Below are 22696 nucleotides of genomic sequence, written 5' to 3' on the forward strand. Positions count from 1 at the left end.
AAAGAGAAGTGTTCTTACTCTATAGAGGACTTTAAGCTGTAGTGCCATCTTCGAAAACAGTGTATATAGACATTGTCTCCGATCTATCAGTGGTATGAAAGAATGTAATTATACACTGTATTATGTGTATTGTACTATTATAAATATAAGCTAAATTGTGTTACACTATAGAGGAATCTACTTGTAATGCCCTTTTGAAAAATAGTGTGTACAGACTTGTGTCTGATCCGTATGATGTTATGAAAGAATGTAAATATCTTACTGTATCTGTGTAATGTAAGCTAAATTTTACTGACAATGCCCGAAAACCTTTTGTAATGTGGACAGAAAATAAAAAAAAACGACTGTGCGTAACTAATAACTCAGAGTTACGATGGTGCAAACGTTATGAGTGGCAAGTCGAGCGGGTTTGAGAAATTAAAGATAAATATCCAAATGCAAATTACATCCATTGTTATGCACATCAGTTCAACCTTATGTCTACGGCAGCCTCTGTTAATCGCAAAGCCCGCATCATTTTTGCACACCTTTCTGGTAATTCTTCTTTCTTTTCTAACTCGCCACAGAAATCAAAAGTGTTGCTCAGCATTATTCAAAAAAGCTTGCCCCGTTTGTGTGATGAGATAGAATTACCATTCACGAGTAATAAAAGATGTTTTTGAAAACAGAAAAAAATCGTATTACTGTTATGGAAGTCACTGAAACAAGCGAGAGCATAAAACTATCTCCTACTATTGAAAAAGCTGGTTCATACAAACGAAGGCTGTAAAATAACGAAGTCATTTTCTGGCAGTCATTTTTCTATAAGATAATGCCTCATGCGGACGTTCTTTTTAATTAGCCTCAGAAGAAGATAACCGAACCGACCACAGCAACGCAAGACAACCAGAACTTTGAAGTAGTAATGCAAAATAGCAGAGATGACATAGATTCCATTCTTGACGAGATTAGTTTCGAAAATGATGAAAGGATGCCTGCCAAGAACCCATGGATTCTTGATGGGCATAAAAAAAGAGATGCTTTGGATGTGTGCGATGCCGTCCTTTCTGAAATAAAATTACGTTTCCAGTTCACTGGGCACCTCACTGGAGCCACCTTATTTGATGTAAATCAGTTTGACAAATACTTCACAGATTTTCCTGACAAATTCCTTGAAATTAAAGACACAAATACATTTCTGAAAAAAAAAAAGAAAGTTGAAGGGTGAGCTTCAAGTCCTCTACGCCAGGCCTGAGTTGAGAGCAGTTGCATTTCTTTCGCTGATTCTAGAGGATGAATTTCATGACACATCCGACGAAGAGACTGTTAAAGTTTTGAAACTGCTAATCACGACGTCTATCTCGACATCAGAAGCTGAGCAGTGCTTTTCAATGCTCAAGAGAATGAAAATGTTCCTACGAAACACATTGAAGGAAGAATGATCAGTGCCTCAGGGATGCTAACCTTCAGTCTGGAACCGCGCGACCGCTACGGTCACAGGTTGTAATCCTGCCTCGGGCATGGATGTGAGTACTGTCCTTAGGTTAAGTTAGGTTTAAGTAGTTCTAAGTCTAGGGGACTGATGACCTCAGATGTTAATTCTCATAGTGCTTAGAGTCATTTGAACCATTTGAACATTTCAGTCTGAGATGACAGATTTATTGCCAACAAGAAGGAGCGACAAGTCGATTTACAATATCATTCCTGCTAATTATTTTGAAGCTGTCTTCCGAAAGTCATGGAGATGCTGCTTTTAGTGAGTACAATGTTGCAGCGGACACTTTTTGGTAGTCGGCCGTGAACGTAAAACAAACGAGGAGTTCTGGCTGTCGAGGTGAGAAGAGTGGAGTGGGGGGACAAGCCACGCCTCCCTCTCACAGGACTGCCAGCCTACGTCCGTGTTGTGTGCTCCTGGGAGGGCAGAACCGATGTAATAATGTACATATGGATTGCTGATTCCATCTGGTGTTGTGACAGGGCAAGATTGCTCTCTGAACTCATTTCAAAATAAGAAAAGGAAACAACCAAAAAGCACAACTCAAAGCAAAGCAGGGCACATAAATCATTTGGAAACGACTTGAGCGCAATTGTTAGCTGAGGTTGGTGGTGTCATTACGTGGTGGTTCAGGCCCGATCTCCACCGGTATCTTAAACAACTATACATCAGAACACCCCCTGTTTACGACAGCCACGTTTAAGTGACCAAACATGCCGTGTGAAGAGTGTGTGTATTGGTGTGTGAGAGAGAGGTTTTTGGAGTTAGTATTATATTCTATATCTCATGCAGAAATGCGAATAAGATAGCTAAAGCAGCTTCTTCTCTCTCTCTCTCTCTCTCTCTCTCTCTCTCTCTCTCTCTCTCTCTCTCTCTCTTTCACAAACACTTGCTTCCGTGTTCTACAGGAATGTATCAATCTCCTACTGTGCATCAGAAGGGCGCTGTTCTAAGTGTTCATTTCTGTTGGTGTATACGTTTGTTTGATATAATATCTTGTGAAATATATGAATTGTCTACAAAATTCCGTAATACGTTCGCACTGAGGAGAGGTATCGGTGTTGGTCGGTGAGCCCTGTCACGAAGCCGGCATTCCAAAACATCCCAAAGGTGTTCTATAGCATTCAGGTCAGGACTCAGTGCAGGCCAGACCATTACAGGGATGTTATTGTCGTGTAACCACTCCGCCACAGTCCACGCATTATGAACAGGTTCTCGATCGTGTTGAAAGATGCAACTGCCATCCCCGAATTGCTCTTCGACAGTGGAAACCAAGAAGGTGCATAAAACATCAGTGTAGGCCTGAGCTGTGATAGTGCTACGCAAAACAATGGCTGCAAGCCCCCTCCATGGAGAACACGACCACACCGTAACACCACCGCCTCTGAATTTTACTGTTGGCACTACACACGCTGGCAGGTGATGTCCACCGGGCATTCGACATACCCACACCCTCCCATCGGATTGCCACACTGTGTACTGCGATTCGTCACTCCATACAACGTTTTTCCACCGTTCAATCACCCAATGTTTGCTTACGCTCCTTACACCAAGCGAGGCATCGTTTGGCATTTGCCGACGTGATGTGTGCCTTATGAGCAGCCGCTCGACCATGAAATCCAAGATTTTTCACCTCCCGCCAACTGTCATAGTACTTGCAGTGAATCCTGATGCAGTTTGGAATTCCTGTGTGATGGTCGGGATAGATGTCTACCTATTACACATTACGACCCTCTTCAAATGTCTGCGGTCCTGTATGCTTTTGTGCTGTACGTGTCCCTTCACGTTTCCACTTCACTATCACATCGGAAACAATGGACCTAGGAATTTTTAGGAGTGTGGAAATCTCGCGTTACAGACATATGAGACAAGTGACACACGGTCACCTGACCACGTTCGAAGTCCGTGAGTTTCGATGAACGCCCCATTTGCCCTCTCACGATGTCTAATGGCTACTGAGGTTGCTGATATGGAGTATCTGGCAGAAGGTGGTAACACAATGCACCTAATATGAAAAACGTATGTTTTTGAGGTGTCCGGATACCTTTGATCACATAGTGTATGTTGTTGCTGTCTTCAGACCTGAGACTGGTTTGATGCAGCTCTCCATGCTACTCTATCCTGTGCAAGCTTCTTCACCTCCCAATACCTACTGCAGCCTACATCCTTCTGAATCTGCTTAGTGTATTCATCTCTTGGTCTCCCTCTACGATTATTACCCTCCACGCTGCCCTCCAATACTAAATTGGTGATCCCTTGATGCCTCAGTATATGCCTCACCAACTGATCCCTTCTTCTAGTCAAGTTGTGCCCCAAATTTCTCTTCTCTCAAATTCTATTCAATACCTCCTCATTAGTTATGTGATCTAGCCATCTAATTATCAGCATTCTTCTGTAGCACCACATTTCGAAAGCCTCTATTCTCTTCTTGTCTAAACTGTTTATCGTCCATGTTTCACTTCCATACATGGCTACACTCCATACAAATACTTCCAGAAACGACTTCCTGACGCTTAAATCAATACTCGATGTGAACAAATTTCTCTTCTTCAGAAACGCTTTCCTTGCCATTATCAGTCTATATTTTATATCTTCTCTACTTCGACCATCATCAGCTATTTTGCTCCCCAAATAGCAAAACTGCTTCACTACTTTAAGTGTCTCATTTCCTAATCTAATTCCCTCAGCATCATCCTACTTCATTCGACTACATTCCATAATCCTCATTTTGCTTTTGTTGATGTTCATCTTATACCCTCCTTTCAAGACACTGTCCATTTCGTTCAACTGCTCTTCCAAGTCCTTTGCTGTCTGTGACACAATTACAATATCATCGGCGAACCTCAAAGTTTTTATTTCTTCTCCATGGATTTTAATGCCTACTCCGAACTTTTCTTTTGTTTCCTTTACTGCTTGCTCAATATACAGATTGAATAACATCGGGGAGAGGCTACAACCCTGTCTCACTCCCTTCCCAACCACTGCTTCCCTTCCATGTCCCTTGACTCTTATAACTGCCATCTGCTTTCTATTCAAATTGTAAATAGCCTTTCGCTCCCTGTACTTTATCCCTGCCACCTTCAGAATTTGAGAGAGAGTATTCCAGTCAACATTGTCAAAAGCTTTCTCTAAGTCTACAAATGCTAGAAATGTACGTTTGCCTTTCCTTAATCTTTCTTCTAAGTAAGTCGTAAGGTCAGTATTGCCTCACGTATTCCAATATTTCTACGGAATCCAAACTGATCTTCCCCGAGGTCGGCTTCTACCAGTTTTTCCATTCGTCTGTAAAGAATTCGTGTTAGTATTTTGCAGCTGTGACTTATTAAACTGATAGGTCGGATATTTTCACATCTGTCAACACCTGCTTTCTTTGGGATTGGAACTATTATATTCTTCTTGAAATCTCAGGGTATTTCACCTGTCTCATACATCTTGCTCACCAGATGGTAGAGTTCTGTCAGGACTGGCTCTCCCAAGGTTGTCAGTAGTTCTAATGGAATGTTGCCTACTCCGGGGGCCTTGTTTCGAGTCAGGTCTTTCAGTGCTCTGTCAAACTCTTCACGCAGTATCATATCTCCCATTTCATCTTCATCTACATCCTCTTCCATTTCCATTATATTGTCCTCAAGAACATCGTCCTTGTATAGACCCTCTATTTACTCCTTCCACTTTTCTGCTTTACCCTCTTTGCTTAGAACTGGGTTTCCATCAGAGCTGTTGATACTCATGCAAGTGGCTCTCTTTTCTCCAAAGGTCTCTTTAATTTTCCTGTAGGCAGTATCGATCTTACCCCTCGTGAGATAAGCCTCTACCTCCTTACATTTGTCCTCTAGCCATCCCTGCTTAGCCATTTTGCACTTCCTGTCGATCTCATCTTTGAGACGTTTGTATTCCTTTTTGCCTGCTTCATTTACTGCATTTTTGTATTTTCTCCTTTCATCAATTAAATTCAATATTTCTTCTGTTACCCAAGGATTTCTACTAACCCTCATCTTTTTACCTACTTGATCCTCCGCTGCCTTCACTACTTCATCCCTCAGAGCTACCCATTCTTCTTCTACTGTATTTCTTTCCCCCATTCCTGTCAATTGTTCCCTTACGCTCTCCCTGAAACTCTGTACAACCTCTGGTTCTTTCAGTTTATCCGGGTCCCATCTCCTTAAATTCCCACCTTTTTGCAGTTTCTTCAGTTTTAATCTACAGTTCATAACCAATAGATTGTGGTCAGAGTCCACCCCTGGAAATGTCTTACAGTTTAAAACCTGGTTCCTTAATCTCTGTCTTACCATTATATAGTCTATCTGAAATCTTCTAGTATCTCCAGGGTTCTTCCATGTATACAACCTTCTTTCATGATTCTTGAACGAAGTGTTAGCCATGATTAAGTAATGTTCTGTGCAAAATTCTACCAGGCGGCTTTCTCTTTCATTTCTTAGCCCCAATCCATATTCACCTACTACGTTTCTTTCTCTTCCTTTTCCTACTGTTGATTTCCAGTCACCCATGACTGTTAAATTTTCATCTCCCCTCACTACCTGAATAATTTCTTTTATCTCATCATAAATTTCTTCAATTTCTTCATCATCTGCGGATCTAGTTGGCATATAAACTTGTACTACTGTAGTAGGCCGTGGGTTTCGTGTCTGTATTACAACAATTACTTAAGGAGAAGCTCCCCCACTGCTAAAAAATGCGGTGGTCATGTGAAGAATGTTCCAATATACACGAAAAATTACACTTCATTGCCAGGAAAGTAAACTTCCTCCTTTCATCTTGAAAGTAACTGAATCAACTAGAAAACAGCAGCAGAAATAAGCCTATACCAGTACTAGAATATATTTTGTACACATATGTCTTAATTTGAAGACGTTCTTGTTTAGAAACAGTCTCCTAAAGTAGTTTGTAAATTTTCTTTTATACTTTATAGTAAGAGTAAGTCGCCTTCTAATTCTTTCTCACATGTGTCAGTCTGGTCTATGATTTTTGTTCTGATGATGACTGGTGGTTTGTTTCTACCAGATAATCAACGTGTTTTGAATATTCAATCTCACTTCCGTATTTCATGCTTAATTTGTTTGATTGAGAATGAAAGTCACAGAAGCTGTCAGAAACGATGAAGATGAATATTAAAATTTTTGCAGATGGCGGAATGCCAACTCGATATTCCATACAAGTTTTTTTGTCATAAGGCTACTGAAACCTTAAACAGTGATAACTCATTATTTGACATTCAGTATCAATAAATTGTACCTTTTCGAGAGATCCTCGGTGTGCTAGTATTTTGGAACAGCATTTATTTACAGGACGTAATTTATAAATTGGTTATAATATAAAACACACCAAATATGAGCTTGACGAAATCCAATATGACCTTATCCAGGCGCTTAAACCAAAGTACATCTTTGAAAGGAGTGCAGCCACAGTTCCTCCTGTGATGTATACAGGGTGTTACAAAAAGGTACGGCCAAACTTTCAGGGAACATTCCTCACACACAAAGAAAGAAAATATGTTATGTGGACATGTGTCCGGAAACGCTTACTTTCCATGTTAGAGCTTATTTTATTACTTCTCTTCAAATCACATTAATCATGGAAAGGAAACACACAGCAACAGAATTTACCAGCGTGACTTCAAACACTTTGTTACAGGAAATGTTCAAAATGTCCTCCGTTAGCGAGGATACATGCGTCCACCATCCGTCGCATGGAATCCCTGATGCGCTGATGCAGCCCTGGAGAATGGCGTATTGTATCACAGCCCTCCACAACACGAGCACGAAGAGTCTCTAAACTTGGTACCGGAGTTGCATAGACAAGAGCTTTCAAATGCCCCAATAAATGAAAGTCAAGAGGGTTGAGGTCAGGAGAGCGTGGAGGCCATGGAACTGGTCCGCCTCTACCAATCCACTGGTCACCATATCTGTTGTTGAAAAGCGTACGAACACTTCGACTGAAATGTGCAGGAGCTCCATCGTGCATGAACCACATGTTGTGTCGTACTTGTAAAGGCACATGTTACAGCAGCACAGGTAGAGTATCCCGTATGAAATTTTGATAACGTGCTCCATTGTGCATAGGTGGAAGAACATGGGGCCCAATCAAGACATCACCAACAATGCCTGCACAAACGTTCACAGAAAATCTGTGTTGATGACGTGATTGCACAATTGTGTGCGGATTCTCGTCAGCCCACACATGTTGATTGTGAAAATTTACAATTTGATCACGTTGGAATGAAGCCTCATCCGTAAAGAGAACATTTGCACTGAAATGAGGATTGATACATTGTTGGATGAACCATTCGCAGAAGTGTACCCGTGGAGGCCAATCAGCTGCTGATAGTGCCTGCACACGCTGTACATGGTACGGAAACAACTGGTTCTCCCGTATCACTCTCCATACAGTGACCTCCATACAGTGACGTGGTCAATGTTACCTTGTACAGTAGCAACTTCTCTGACGCTGACATTAGGGTTATCGTCAACTGCACGAAGAATTGCCTCGTCCATTGCAGGTGTCCTCGTCGTTCTAGGTCTTCCCCAGTCGCGAGTCATAGACTGGAATGTTCCGTGCTCCCTAAGACGCCGATCAATTGCTTCGAACGTTTTCCTGTCGGGACACCTTCGTTCTGGAAATCTGTCTCGATACAAACGTACCGCACCACGGCTATTGCCCCGTGCTAATCCATACATCAAATGGGCATCTGCCAACTCCGCATTTGTAAACATTGCACTGACTGCAAAACCACGTTCGTGATGAACACTAACCTGTTGATGCTACGTACTGATGTGCTTGATGCTAATACTGTAGAGCAATGAGTCGCATGTCAACACAAGCACCGAAGTCAACATTACCTCCCTTCAATTGGGCCAACTGGCGGTGAATCGGGGAAGTACAGTACATACTGACGAAACTAAAATGAGCTCTAACATGGAAATCAAGCGTTTCTGGACACATGTCCACATAACATCTTCTCTTTATTTGTGTGTGAGGAATGTTTCCTGAAAGTTTGGCCGTACCTTTTTGTAACACCCTGTATACAAATAACAGCACGTCAGAAATGGGCCCCAGCTGTCTGTCGTCTGGCAAAAAGTGCAAATATTCTCAGCGAAAGCAGATAGCAATGAGCATTATGCGTGGCCTCCATTTCCAGAAAATGATCTTAATTTTGTTCGTTATTGCTCATTGCATTTGTTTGGGGCGGAAGTCGCATGATATCCTTTCAAGTTCGTTGATCCATTCACTGAGTTTTTTTTTTTTTTTTTTTTTTTTTTTTTTTTTTTCATTGCAGAGGGTAGCTGACCCTCTGGCAGTACACGCTGAGCTGCCGTGCTGGCGTCGTTGTGCTGTTGGAAATCTATGCACATGCGCAAAGTTGCACACAAAAGAGGAATCGTGTGGACGCACCTTAATCTTTTCTTCACGTTCTTGCAGTAGCATTCATCTACATCTACATCCATACTCTGCAAACCGCCGTGAGCTACATGACAGACGGTAGGTCACATTGTACCATTTATTAGCGTTTCTTCCTGTTCCTCTAACCTGGAGTGCGGGAAGAATGATTGTTTGAATGCCTCTGTGCATACGGTAATTATTCTAATTTATCCTCACGACCCCTATGTAAGCGATATGTAGTGGGTTGTAGTATATCTCGAGAGAAACCATTTAAAGCTGGTTCTTGAAACTTTGTTAATAGACTTTGTCGGGGTAGTTTATGTCTGTCTTGAAGAGCCTGCCAGTTCTGTTCCTTCAATATTTGTGACACTCTTCCATGGATTAAACAAGCCTGTGACCATTTGTGCTGCCCTTCTCTACATATGTTGAATGTGCCCTGTTAGTCCTATTTGTTAGGGTTCCCACACACTGGAACAATATTCTAGGATTGGTGGCATGAGTGATTTGTAAGCAATCTGTTTTGTAGACTGATTGCACTTTCCCAGTATTATACCAATATACCGTTTGCATGAGTGTGTATGTTTGTGTTTGTCGTCTAATTTAGACAAAGGCCTTACTGGCCGAAAGCTAAAATGTGACAGTCTTTTTTTTTGCGCCTATCTGCGACTCGGCATCTCTCCTATATGGTGAGTAGCAACTTCCCTTTTCAGCATATTGTTACATTCCATCCTGGGTTATCCATTGTTTGATTTTACTGTTAATTTTGTCTGCAAGGTCATTAATGAACATAGTGAACAGCAAAGGTCCCATCGCAGTTCCGTGGGCATATCCGAAGTTACTTCTACTTCTGACAATGATTCTCCATCCAAGATAACCTGGTGTGTCCTCCCTACTAAAAAGTCTTCAATCCAATCATAGATTTCTCTTCATACCCCATTTGGTCGTACTTTTGACAATGAGTATACGTGTGATACTGAGTCAAAGGCCTTTCGCAAATCAACAAACACTGCATCCACCTGGTTGCCTTGATCCAAAGCTTTCAGTATGTCATGTGTGAAAAGTACGAGTTTGATGTCACATGAACGATGTTTTTGAAGTCCATGCTGGTCGACACTGAGGGAGTAGGTCATTCTGTTCAAGATATCTCATTATGTTACAGCTCAGGATATGTTCCAAGATTCAACAACAAATTGATGTCAAGGATATTGAACAGTAGTTTTGTGGATCACTTCTACTACCCTTCTTGGAGCCAGGTGTGACCTGTGCGTTTTTCCAAGAACAGGGCACAGTTTGTTGTTCAAGGGATCTACAATATATTATAGTCAAAGGAGACGCTAACTCAGCTGCAAGTTCAGTATAGAATCTGACAAGGATTCCGTTGGGCCTGGAGCTTTGTTCAGTTTTAACGATTCCACCTGTTTCTCAACACCACTGACACGGATACTTATTTCGTTCATCTTTTCAGTGGTATGAGGATGAACTGGAGAATTCTCCTGGGTTTTCCTTTGTAAAAGAACATTTGAAAACGGAGTTAAGTGTTTCAGCTTTTGCTTTGCTACACTCAATAGCCATACATAAAGGGTTAAAGCAGATCTCTAGATTCTTCACTTATTACTGGTTTTTAAAACTTTTTCGTGGGATAATTGACACTACTTAGGTTATTCAGCAGAAGCTGTGGTGCTCTTCCTTAATTCAAACAAATCTGTGACTATCTGTGTTGCCCTTCTTTGAATCTACATCTACTTCCATACTCTGCAACCCAATGCTTAGGGTAGATCGAATTGTACCAATTATTAGGACTTTTTCCTGTTCCATTCACATATTGAGCATGGGAAGAATGGTTGTTTGAATCTCTTTGTGCATGCAGTGCTTATTCTAATCTTATCTTCACAATCCCTATGTGAGCGATACATAGGGGGTTGTAGTATATTCCTAATGTAATCATTTAAAGCCGATTGTTGAAACTTTGTTAATAGACTATCATGGGATAGTTTACGTCTATCTTCAAGAGTCTTCCAGTTCAGTTCCTTCAGTATCTCTGTAACACTCTGTCACGGATTAAACAAACCCGAGACTATTCGTATTGCTCTTCTCTGTATGTTCAATATCCTCTGTTAGTCATTTCTGGTACGGGTCCCAAACACTTGAGCGTTATTCTAGAACCGGATGTACGAGTGATTTGGGAGAAATCTTCTGTGTAGACTGATTACACTTCCCCAGTATTATACCAGACCGGTACGTTCAATATCCTTCGTTAGTCTATTACTAGGTGTCCTCTGTCGGTAGGCGCTACTATTCGGGCTCAAAAAAAATTGAAGTCACCTCAAACTATGAATCGAAGAGGAAATGCGTCCTCATAAATCCACCAAATTGGATCTCTGTAAATACACATACCATAAACTTTATACACTTCAGTTTGTAGCTGATGACATGTTAGTAGTTACGTTCCAAATAATGCATTTGGTAATTACTTTTGGTCAATCTAGTATTTTCGTGAAGCGGTCTTCGTGTGCATTACCTGATTTTATTTTTCCCGCCAAGGCCTTGTTTTAAAGTTAAGAAAGCGCGCTTTTACAGCTGAGTGCTGACTGCTGACTGTTCACCGTAGCTAGTATTAGTATGTATTGCTGTTGTTGTTCGTGCAACTTGAATCTGCGTTGATTGGAGAAAGATATTTGTTTATGTGACGTGCGAAACACTAACAGTGAAACAATGGAATTGTTAGATTATGAAAATATAAAAAAGACATGCAGGTTATGCTTGAAACCTGATGGAATTAAGTTGCCGATTTTTGGAGAAGTGGGCATGCAGCGAAATGTGGTTCACAAAATTAACGTATGCTTTGCAATGGTGGTATGTATGTTTCGTCAGTTGCTACGAAATATTGTAACTGACGGATTGTTTTCTCAGTTTGTAGGTGTTAGATTTCGTTTTTGTCCTCTGTGCAAACTACATTCAACACTGTTTTATTATGTGACCAATGTTATTTAGTGACATTGCGTCGTCTCGACCCGCACTGAGATTCATCAGTATGGGATCGGGAGTTATTCCATAGCTACAAATGCATTTTTCGTTACGACACGTACTCCACTAATAGTGAATATAGACATACATATGCCAAATTAAGAAAGCTTTACACAAAAGTTCACATTTATGCAAAGAAAAAAGCAAATGATAATTATATTTCTCAGGCCAGTAGAAATGTAAAGCAGCATGGAAAATAAAGCAGAAACAGGATTAACTACAGAAAATGTACCTGTCCCTCTAAGTGCACATGAACTAAATAATAGTTTCATAAATTCTGGGGAATTAGCTATAACAAATGAAATAAATTTAGAGGACAATGCAGATAGACTTCCCAGTTTGTGGGAAACAGACTTGCCAGTAGACCTGCCAAAATTTGGATGGAAAACTATTTATGCTAATGATATACTGACTGTAGTCAAATCAATGAGCAACTCCAGAACTGAGGACATCTATGGTTTATGTAATTTTATCATAAAAAGATAATACCATATGCAATCCACTATCTTACCTAATTAATTGGATCTTTACAGAAGGGACATTTCCAGACTGCCTTAAACTGACAATTGGCTTGCCCATGTTCAAAAAAGGAGACAGAAATTCACCCCAAAATTACAGACCTATTGCAGTAGTACCTATATTATCCCAAATTATTGAAACACTAATGAAAGACCAGTTACATGATTTTTTTTTGTCTTACAACCTCCTAAATATGGCCCAGTATGGATTCCGAAGGGGGCTATCAACAATAAAAGCAGTTCAGGGAGTTGTATTATCAATATTACATGGTTTTGAAAATAGGGAACACACCTATGCATTTTTAATAGATTTAACCAAGGCATTTGACACTGTCCCACACAGCATTTTAATAAAAAAACTTGAAAAATATGGAATAACTGATGTAGAACTATTATTGTTGAAAGCATATTTGACAAACAGAAAATATGGAGTCCCACATGGACTTCCCAGCTTATTACTATATAAATCTGTAATGTATGCCAATGACACAACTTTTATCACGTCACATAGTGACGCGAATGTAGTCAAACAAATGATCAACTCAGCGATGGAAAAAGCAGCTCGGTGATTCCAAGAAGATAGACTGTCATTAAATAAAATAAAAAATGAACACATCTTATTTTCCCTTAGAGATATTAACAAGGGACCAAGTGAATCAAGACATTCAGTAAAATTGTTAGGCACATATCTAGATACTAAATTATGCTGGAATACCCACCGTTTTCTTTTCTTTAGACATGCAAGGCATTGGCATCATGTTATCATGTTCTGAGGCATCAAGGGATTGCCAATTTAGTATTGGAGGGCAGCGTGGAGGGTAAAAATCGTAGAGTGAGACCAAGAGATGAATACACTAAGCAGTTTCAGATGGATGTAGGTTGCAGTAGGTACTGGGAGATGAAGAAGCTTGCACAGGATAGAGTAGCATGGGGAGCTGCATCAAACCAGTCTGAGGACTGAAGACCACCACAACAACAACAACAACCCACACAGAAGAGCTCTGCAGTAAGTTGGCAAGAGTTTTATATCGCCTTAGGAAATGTAAGGATTGTGTCACTAAGGAGTGCGTGCTTATGGCATACTATGCCCTTTTCCATACACATTTGCATTATGGAATACTTCTTTGGGGAAACTCTGCTGGGGCAAAAGATGTCTTCCTCTGGGAGAAGAAAGCCATTAGATGTATTTTTGGTTTGAGCAAATTAAATTCTTGCAGACAGTACTTTGTTGAGCACGGAATACTTACAGTCCCCAGTCTATACATACTCAAAGCACTTATGCAAGCCAAACAGAATGCCCACATGTATGAAAGCAAGTCAGATGTGCACTCATATGAAACCAGAAACAGGAGCTTATTAGACATTCCTTGGACACATTTGAGTAAAGTTCAAAATAATTTTGTACATGAAGGCAAAACATCTTTTAACACACTTTCACATGGCACAAGGGAGCCGTATGAAAATAAATTTAAAATGGTGGTAGAAATATGGCTGAAAGAGAGTACAAGTCAATTCATATATAATAACATGTATCTAAAAACAAAGATGATGTGACTTACCAAACGAAAGGGCTGGCAGGTCAATAGACACACAAACATACACGCAAAATTCTAGCTTGCGCAACCAACGGTTGCTTCATCAGGAAAGAGGAAAGGAGAGGGAAAGACGAAAGGATGTGGGTTTTAAGGGAGAGGGTAAGGAGTCATTCCAATCCCGGGAGCGGAAAGACTTACCTTAAGGGGAAAAAAGGACAGGTATACACTCGCGCACACACACACACACACACACACACACACACACACACACACACACACACACACACACACATATCCATCCGCACATACACAGACAAAGCAGACATTTGTAAAGGCCTTTATTTTAATAAAACACTACATTTTAGAGTCACCATCGTCACCACCACTTCGTGTCCACTGCTGGACTCATTTATTCTGTCTCCAACCACAAGTGTACATGCTGCTCTTTCATGTCTTCTAATAGCACTTTCTCTGTTTCCATTAGGTCATTGTGTGATCTTTTTGTACTTTGGGACCCATTTAAGAACTTTCTTGGTCCATCAATCATCCAGTTGCCTGGCTAAATGTTCATTGCATTTTCATTTTATTTGAGTTGTTGTCATAATTTCTTCTCCTGCTTTAGGCTGGCCTTTGACCATACCCCCCCGCCCCCCCCCCACACACACACACACTTCCCCCCCCACCCTCCTAGTACTCTGTTTTTCAATTAGTTTTTGAATGGTTTTGACACCAAAATGTCAGCATCATAAGTCAAAACTGGTACAGTGAAACAAAATTATTGTCAGCTTTCCTTTTCAAGCACATAAGCAGCTCAGTTTTGAAAACTCTATTTATTTTCCCAACAACAGCCCAGGCCATACATTTATTTCTTTTGCTGTCAGTCCAGTAGTCTTCAGCTGCTCTAAATTTAAAAACACCAACAGAATCTGTGGTTTCAGTGGACAGTCATTACTTTATTTATGACAAATTGAGGTAACATTATTTTACATGCTGTGTTTTTGTTCTTCCATTCATAGTTGAAGCTGGAGACAAACAGCACCATGTTATACACAAAAGGAAGCATGGGGTAACTGGGCCTTTTTTGCTTCAAAGCCAACTGTTTCTTATGTTTTATTATGATAATCTTTAAATTAATCTTTTATTATAGAATAAGACTTTTTCATCAAAATGCTCTAGTCGAAAAGCTTTAATATCAGGGAAATGAGTGTTAAAACTGAATCTGATGCAATTTTGCATGGGCCTAGTTTCCTCAAGATTTTGGAATAACTGGACCTGGCCCACCTGTCTCTTCAGGCACATTAAAGTTGCACAGAAAAATCACACTAAAATAGTTCCAATTATTACCAGTTCAAGGGAGTTGTAATACAGGCAAGTGTTTATAGCAGTAAATCATTGTAGGTTTGTAAATCATGGATAGTGCTTCAAATTGTGTTTCTGAGCTATCATGATTGTTTTACTTGAAGTGTGGGTGGTGTATCTATATAGATTAATAATGCTGGCATGTGTGAGTGAATACTTTTGAAAATGACATGTCTGAACCAGTTGAAAAACAGTGTGATCTCCATCCGACCTCATTCATGTGCTGACATTGCAGTCTGTGTAGGCACCTCTCGGCCAGTCCAGTTTTCCATTACATACTTTTCTTTAGTCATGCAAGGCGTTGGCCTCATGTTATCATCAGCTGTCAGACACAGTAAGAGCAATGTTTTCTTCCTCAAAACTACCTATATCTTTTCTTTTTATGCCAACTGCTCCAACAGCTTCAGTTTTAGAAGGATCATGAGAAAATGACATTTTATCACAGTTATATACGAGGGTTGCCATTATTTATTCAGAACCGATACAAAAGAGTTAGATGTTTGCATGTGTTACTGTTCTTCAAAGTAGTCACCACCATTGTGTAGAACCCATTGCCAGCGATGTGGAAGGCATAGTATACTGTTATCAGAGCCTGTTCTGTTGATGGTGCGAATGGAGCAGTCTACTGCCTGTCGAATCTCTGGAACAGTTCTGAAGCGAATACCACGAAGTGGTTCGTTCATCTTTGGAATCAAATCAAAGTCACAAGGACTTAAGTCTGGGAGGGGGGTATGGTGGGTGGTACAGCACTTCCCAGTCCCATCGACTGAACAGGGCAGCCACAGCTTGCGCTGTATGCGCCCACGCATTGTCGTGCAAAATAATTGGTTGGTTGCACAGAAAGTGTCGCCGCTTCTTTCACATAGCTGGTCGCAGGTGATGCTCCAAAAACGAACCGTAATACTGAGCATTGACGGTCTCCCGTGGAGGATCATAATGCATGAGAATAACACCATCACAGTCGTACTCGAGAATCACCTTAACTTTAGACCACTCCATTCGCACCATCAACAGAACAGGCTCTGCTAACGGTATACTACGCCTTCCACATCGCTTGCAACGGGTTGTACACAATGCTGGTGACTACTCTGAAGGACAGTAATAGATGCAAACATGCAACTCTTTTGTATCGGTTGTGAATAAATAGTTGCGACTATTCAAGTTCCAAACCTCGTTGGTTTGTCCTGGCTTTTCCCATACATTTAGTTCTGTCACTGTGGTAGTGAACTTCAGAAAAATCATAAGTTGACCTGATAACAATGTTCAGTATTTTGAGATTTCTTTGTGTAGAAAGTGTACGCCTTTTTGTTAATGAGGGAGGAGAGTGGGGGAGAAAAGAAATCATGCTTGATCATTGATGTGACACTCCATAATATCCAGCACAGCTTCTGACTGCAGCCCAAATCCATAGTTGTCTAATGTTCAGATTCAAGTTGCCAGTTCTTCATCTTTTGGAGCTAGATGACTCCACTATCTTTTCATGCTATTTCCATCATGTACAATCAACATAATGTTTCACTGTGGATGGAGGGATAGTGTAGAAAACTGTCACACTGTGTGTGTCTTATTTCCATCTTCCATATGATCACAAGATTTGGGGTTTTTTTGGGCCTTAAGCACTGCTAGTAAATTCACTCCCTTTCTGCTGTTTCTCCTGTGTGTTCACACCATGACTTAAAGTTGTGTAAATTTTATAGTGGAGAATACCTTCAATTTTTTATAGCAATAGAGCTATAAAAAATATTTTTAAAAAAGTGGGGTAATTGTACCCTTTATGGGGCTAGTGGTCCCTGAGTATATGGCCCAAATAACAACTGGGCGACCCATACTAAAACTCAAGCGAAGTCTGTCCAAACAGGTCTTGAAGTCCCAAGGGTACCGACCAACTGCTCTGTTATTCTTAGCCCACAGGTGACAGGTTACATGGAGGCTCATGTGGTCAGCACACCACTCTCCCATTCATTGTTAGTTTTCATGGCCAGAACCCATGCTAGAAGTGAAACATTAGCTGAAGAATCAGAAACGAACACTCACGTGAAATCTAGTACGGTCTAGTATAAATGTAAAAACAGCCAATAAAAAATAACACTTATTCAGTTGTTGTGGGAATCAATCAAGTGTGCCACTGCACCGTATTGCTGTGGAGGAAGAAAGTTGAAAACTTTATGGCCTTATGTCTGACAAATACTTTTGAATGAGATTCAGTGTGTCTTACTCAGATAAACACTTAATTCAGTTCTGTCAGCACTATAAGAATTAACTATCCCACCATTCCTTGAGGAAGACTCCGTGGCTAATTTGCCAACTGGGCCCAGTTATCCTGTGCTTCCTTATATGTTCCTTTACTTTCTATTGCTGATTTGTTTTCCCAGTTCCTTTAGAAATGCCGAGAGTAGTATTGGTGATATGGAATGACCTAGGCTGACTCATTTCTCAGTGTTGAGTTTATCACTATCCTGGTGAAGCCTGATTTTTATTAACGTTTTAAAAATTTTTTGTTAATACAAAACATTTGCTCACAAGATATTTGTTTGGGGAGGACATCTCAAATGGCACCCTATCCATTGCATATGCACTGCAACAGATGATGATTCCTTTACAAGATTGAAACCAGTTTTCTGTATAGAATATTGAAGATACGTTCAACAAAGTAGATGCCCAGGAAATAAAGTGGAATTGATCTTTCTTGATAAAAGCAACGACTGAAACAATCTCAAGCATTTTGAACCTGTACTAACCTAGGAGATACCTCTGTCACTATTACTCCACATAAAACATTAATATTACTCAGGGCATTATCTTTCATATAGATCTAATCTTGCAGTCTGATGAAGCACACAGAGTAAACTTGGAATGTTGTGATGTTCGTTTTCTGTGATGCAAACAGAAAGTGTCATAACAAGTGGACACGGATCTTTCATATTGTCCCTTGAATGAAACATATTACCAGGAAAAGTAAAAAAAACAAAAAAAAAAACAAAAACATGATATATAGACATGAAATTAAGCCATACCCTCCCTTCCATGAGCTGCTTCCGATGTTTCTGTTTTAGTCACATATCATCCTGCTGTACTTCATCACCTTTCTATGGAAACTGTCATAGAATTCGTTATGATGATCACCCTTGTGAACATTCTCCACTGTATATAAACCGCCCATGCCATCACCCTCCCTGGTTGAGTGTGTGGCAGATTTTGGAAAAGAAAAAGAAGGCACAGGAATGCAAGATCTTTGATCGGCTATTCGTACTTCATACTCGTAAAAAAATATGAATGGCTCCACCCAGTGGACTTGGCCACAAATTTCACAGAAGGGTCATTCCATGTCAATTCAGCCAGGAAAAAAAGCATTTTCTTACCCACCATCTGAGATTTGATTAAACTTGGCTTATTTGTTCTCCCTATGGCACTCATTATGACTGGGCACATGGCTAAAATGGCTAAATTAGCATCCGGAGTAAGTTCCTCGAGTGGGTCTCCAGGAGGAACAGTTATGAGTACAAACCTGAAAGAAATCATATGGAAAGAAAAAATGACAGTGGCGATCTGGAATACATAATACAATTCAAGAAATGGATAGGATGGGAATAGAGATACTTGAAGTTCATGAGATGCGATGGCCAAGCATAGGAGATATTTACATAGATGGACATGAAGTGCTATACTTGGGAAGAGCAGACAGGAAGTGTGAGCATGGAGTCTGTGTAATACTATCGCAAAACTATCAAAATGTCTCAAAACTTTCGTACCAGTCTCAGCATGCGTAATGTTATCGCAGCTGAGTGGTAGCACTAGTGATATAAATAGAATACAAATGTATACCCCCCTACAACGGACAAGGAAGACGAATCCGATGGATGAAAGGAGATTAAATAAGGGAAACCCAACGGAATATACGAAGATAAATATGGACATCATATGGGAGGGGGGAAATGCGAAGCATTGTGAGGAAATAGAGTTTTAAGAAAGTAAATATTAAATTTCGGTGTACTAACGTGGAAATACAGGAAGAGCATCAGTGGAAAACTAGTGGATGGAGCAAGAAACTTGATGGTGGAATTAGAAGACAAGAAAAATGCATGGAAAAATACAGAGAGAATTTATTTCATGGCACTAGATGTGTTTTTAAGTCAAGTGCATATGAAATAAGTGGTACAGATATACCACTTGGGTTCGAGGGAAGCCGTTTTCAGTGTACAGGTATTGTTTCAGAGATGTAAATAAAATGTATTTGCTTGCCTAATAGATAACCAGAAGGCTTTTGATAGAGTTAAGATGTGGCAAATTGATGGAGATTTTGAGAAATATTGGAATGGAGGAAAGAGATCTGTGAATCATCAAGAACCTGTACTGGAATCAAACAGTGGTGTTGCGTATTGATGGGGAACACACTGAAGCAGTGAAGGGGTAAAGCAGCGATGTATCTTTGTCACCCATACTGTTTAATATATACTCAAATTCATATTTTGAGAAGCCCTGTAAGAGCTAGAAGAAGGAATTTTGGTAGTTGGATTAAGATTAAACAACATTCGATATGCTGATGATACTATTGTATTTGCTGACACTATTCAAGCTTTACAATTATTAATGGATAGAATTGTAAGAGTCGGCAGTTAGTATGGGCTTGAAATAAACAACACAAAGATAAAACTCGAGGTCGTAAGTAAGGAAAATATTGCAGGAGTAAACTTAGTCATAGACCAGAGAACTATAGAAATGGTAAAACAATATATATACCTTGGAACCATAATAAATGAAAAATGGTATAACTTGCAAGAAATCGAGATTTGCATTTGGAAAGCAAGAAGTGTGTTTCAGAAAATGAGTGCTGTCTTCAAAAGCCATAACCTAACTGTAAGAACAAAAATCAGAGTTTTGCACTGCTATGTATATTCTGTCTCCCATATGGGGTAGAGACATGGGCCTTAAATAAAAACATGGAGAAGAAGCTGGAGATCTTTAAATTGTGGCTCTATAGGCAGATCCTAAGAATACCTTAGACCCAGAGAGTGGCAAACATAGAAGTTTTGAAAAGAATGAACACAATACCTAAATTAATCATGATAGTGAAATGCTGGAAGTTGCAATATCTAGGACATACCAAGCATAATACAAATAGTGAAAAATCCACTGGAATGTAACAGTATTTTGAGAAGGAAAGTAGCAACTTTCCTTCTCATAATAATATAAATATGATTTATATGAAGAAAGTACCTGTTCTCTAAAGAACAGATGGATAGAGCATCTGCCATGTAAGCAAGAGATCCTGGGTTTGAGTTCTGGTCGGGGCACACATTTTCAGCTGTCCCCATCAAGATATGTCAACAACGAACGCCTGTCGGCACCTGAGGGTTTCAATTAATTATCATTTATTCTAGAGAAGCTGCACGGTCATCAGTGATATCTGTTCTTTCAAGAACAGGTACTATCTTCATATATAGTTAAATGGCTACCCAGCCTTTGACCTTCATCTGTGTGAATGCGCACAGGTTGCCCGAACTCTTAAGGGAATCGTCACCTTAGTGGGTGTGAGTAATGAGTGGATGGGCAAAGTATCTATTTGGAACATTACGTATGTAGATTCTGGACAGTTGGGAATGTGGGTCTCATGTGTAGCGTGCAAGTGATAAGTCCCTGCAGTCGCACTATTCATCTGTGCCCTTGGTGGCTCAGATGGATAGAGCATGTGCCATGTAAGCGGGAGATCCCGGGTTTGAGTTCTGGTCGGGGCACACGTTTTCAGCTGTCTCCCATCAAGGTATGTCAACAACACCTGTTGTGACCTGAGGATTTCAATTAATTATCGTTTATAAATATGATTTGCTACAAAAAATACTTCACGGGAAAATCAACAATAAAAGAGTTCCTGGCAGAAGATGAATATTTTGGTTTGACAATCTTAGACGCTGGTTCAGTATGTCTTCAAGAGACCTATTCCTTGTTGCTGCCAACAAGAGAAAAGTAGCCATCTTGATCACCAACATCCGAACTTAATAAGCACTAAGAGGGGAGACTGACAATGAGAATCCTGCAAAATTTGGCATTTTCTCTCTCCCTTGTTCCACTTTATGACTCTTCAAAGTTTGGAAGCTCACACATTTTTGACATAGTGATATCTCAAAAACAACATTTGTTAACATTTTCAGAATAAATCACCATTTTTTTAAAATTCATCATCCAAAATGTGATGTTTGCAGGGTATATACATCTTAGTATAAGGTCTGTTGAAAATAACAACTCACACCTTTAAGTAAAACCGCCAAGACAGGAAAAAGAAGGTGTATTTCCGTTTTTATGTTTTATTTTGCAAAAAGTGTGCCTCACCATTATGTCATATATCATATGAGGCAGAAAGGGTAATATACCAAAAAAATTTGTGCAAAATAATCCTTAAAACATGAGCTATCACTTAGGAAAATAAAGTTAATGGAGTTTTTCTTCCTTCGTACTTTTTTTGCTCATGTAGTAATTTTTAATTTTTTCCATGAGAACTTAAAATGAACTACTGAAATTTCAAATATGCTGATTAATATACTTCTGAAATACCTGAAATTTGAAATCATATGTGTATGTGTGTTTAAATTAAATAATTATTGTGAGCTTTTTTAAACAGTTGTGGTAGAACCCGTACCTTTAACAACTTTACGTACTTAAATTTCAATTTGATGAAGGGTATGTTTCTCAGGATCCTTGAAGTTTTGATTGTTTATTTTAAGTTCATGAAAATAAAAACTATTATTGTGCCAAAAAATTACAGGGTCTGAATGAAAACTCCATTAATTTTATCTTCAGAAGTTATAGTGTGGGCTTTGAGGATTAATGTGGAGGGGCGGGGGAATTATGCACTATCCAGGCTTTCCTTTGTATGATATTTGTTGCACTGGTGCACTATGTTATTCGCAAAATAAAAAACAAAAATGTAAGTATATATTTTTCCTGTATTGATCGTTTACTTAGAGGTATGAGATATTTCCTACAATCTGTATACTGTAGAATAGGTAATCTTAAAATTTTACATTGTTTGTATGATAGATAAAAGAAATGGTAATTTGTTTTCTAAATGTTAAGAAGTGTGAAGTGCCATCAAATTGATAAACACAACAAAACTTCCAAATTTTTAAATGTTGTAACATTGTAACAGAGAAAGATAAAACACTTAAATTTTGTATGGTTCTTTATCTCCACAAAGAGAACAAATAATCCAAATTTCATTGACATGACCTATATGAGTCTTCTCTTCAAAGTGAGCCATTTGAGGGAGAAGTTACCACCAACCTTCAGCATCCCTTTACCACTCTGCTGGCAGAGCCGGAGGTCCTCTGTCATTCTCAGGTGTCACAGGAGTCAAGGTCATCCCCTAGAGCATACTTGTCTTGTATTTTAACTGACCC

General features: G+C 39.7%; 1 protein-coding gene across 3 annotated transcripts in view; it reads left to right on the plus strand.

The window, feature by feature from the left end:
* Window positions 1-11439: 11439 nt before the first annotated feature.
* Window positions 11440-22696, plus strand: part of LOC124613186 (zinc finger protein 271-like) — a 107581-nt gene continuing 96324 nt past the window's right edge. For all 3 annotated transcript variants that reach the window (XM_047141833.1, XM_047141834.1, XM_047141835.1), the window contains exon 1: window positions 11440-11722. In XM_047141833.1, the coding sequence (XP_046997789.1) occupies window positions 11582-11722 (141 nt within the window). In that variant the 5' untranslated portion in view covers window positions 11440-11581. The remainder of the gene's footprint in view (window positions 11723-22696) is intronic.

Source organism: Schistocerca americana, chromosome 4 (genome assembly GCF_021461395.2).
Source record: "Schistocerca americana isolate TAMUIC-IGC-003095 chromosome 4, iqSchAmer2.1, whole genome shotgun sequence".
NCBI classification, from domain to species: domain Eukaryota; kingdom Metazoa; phylum Arthropoda; class Insecta; order Orthoptera; family Acrididae; genus Schistocerca; species Schistocerca americana.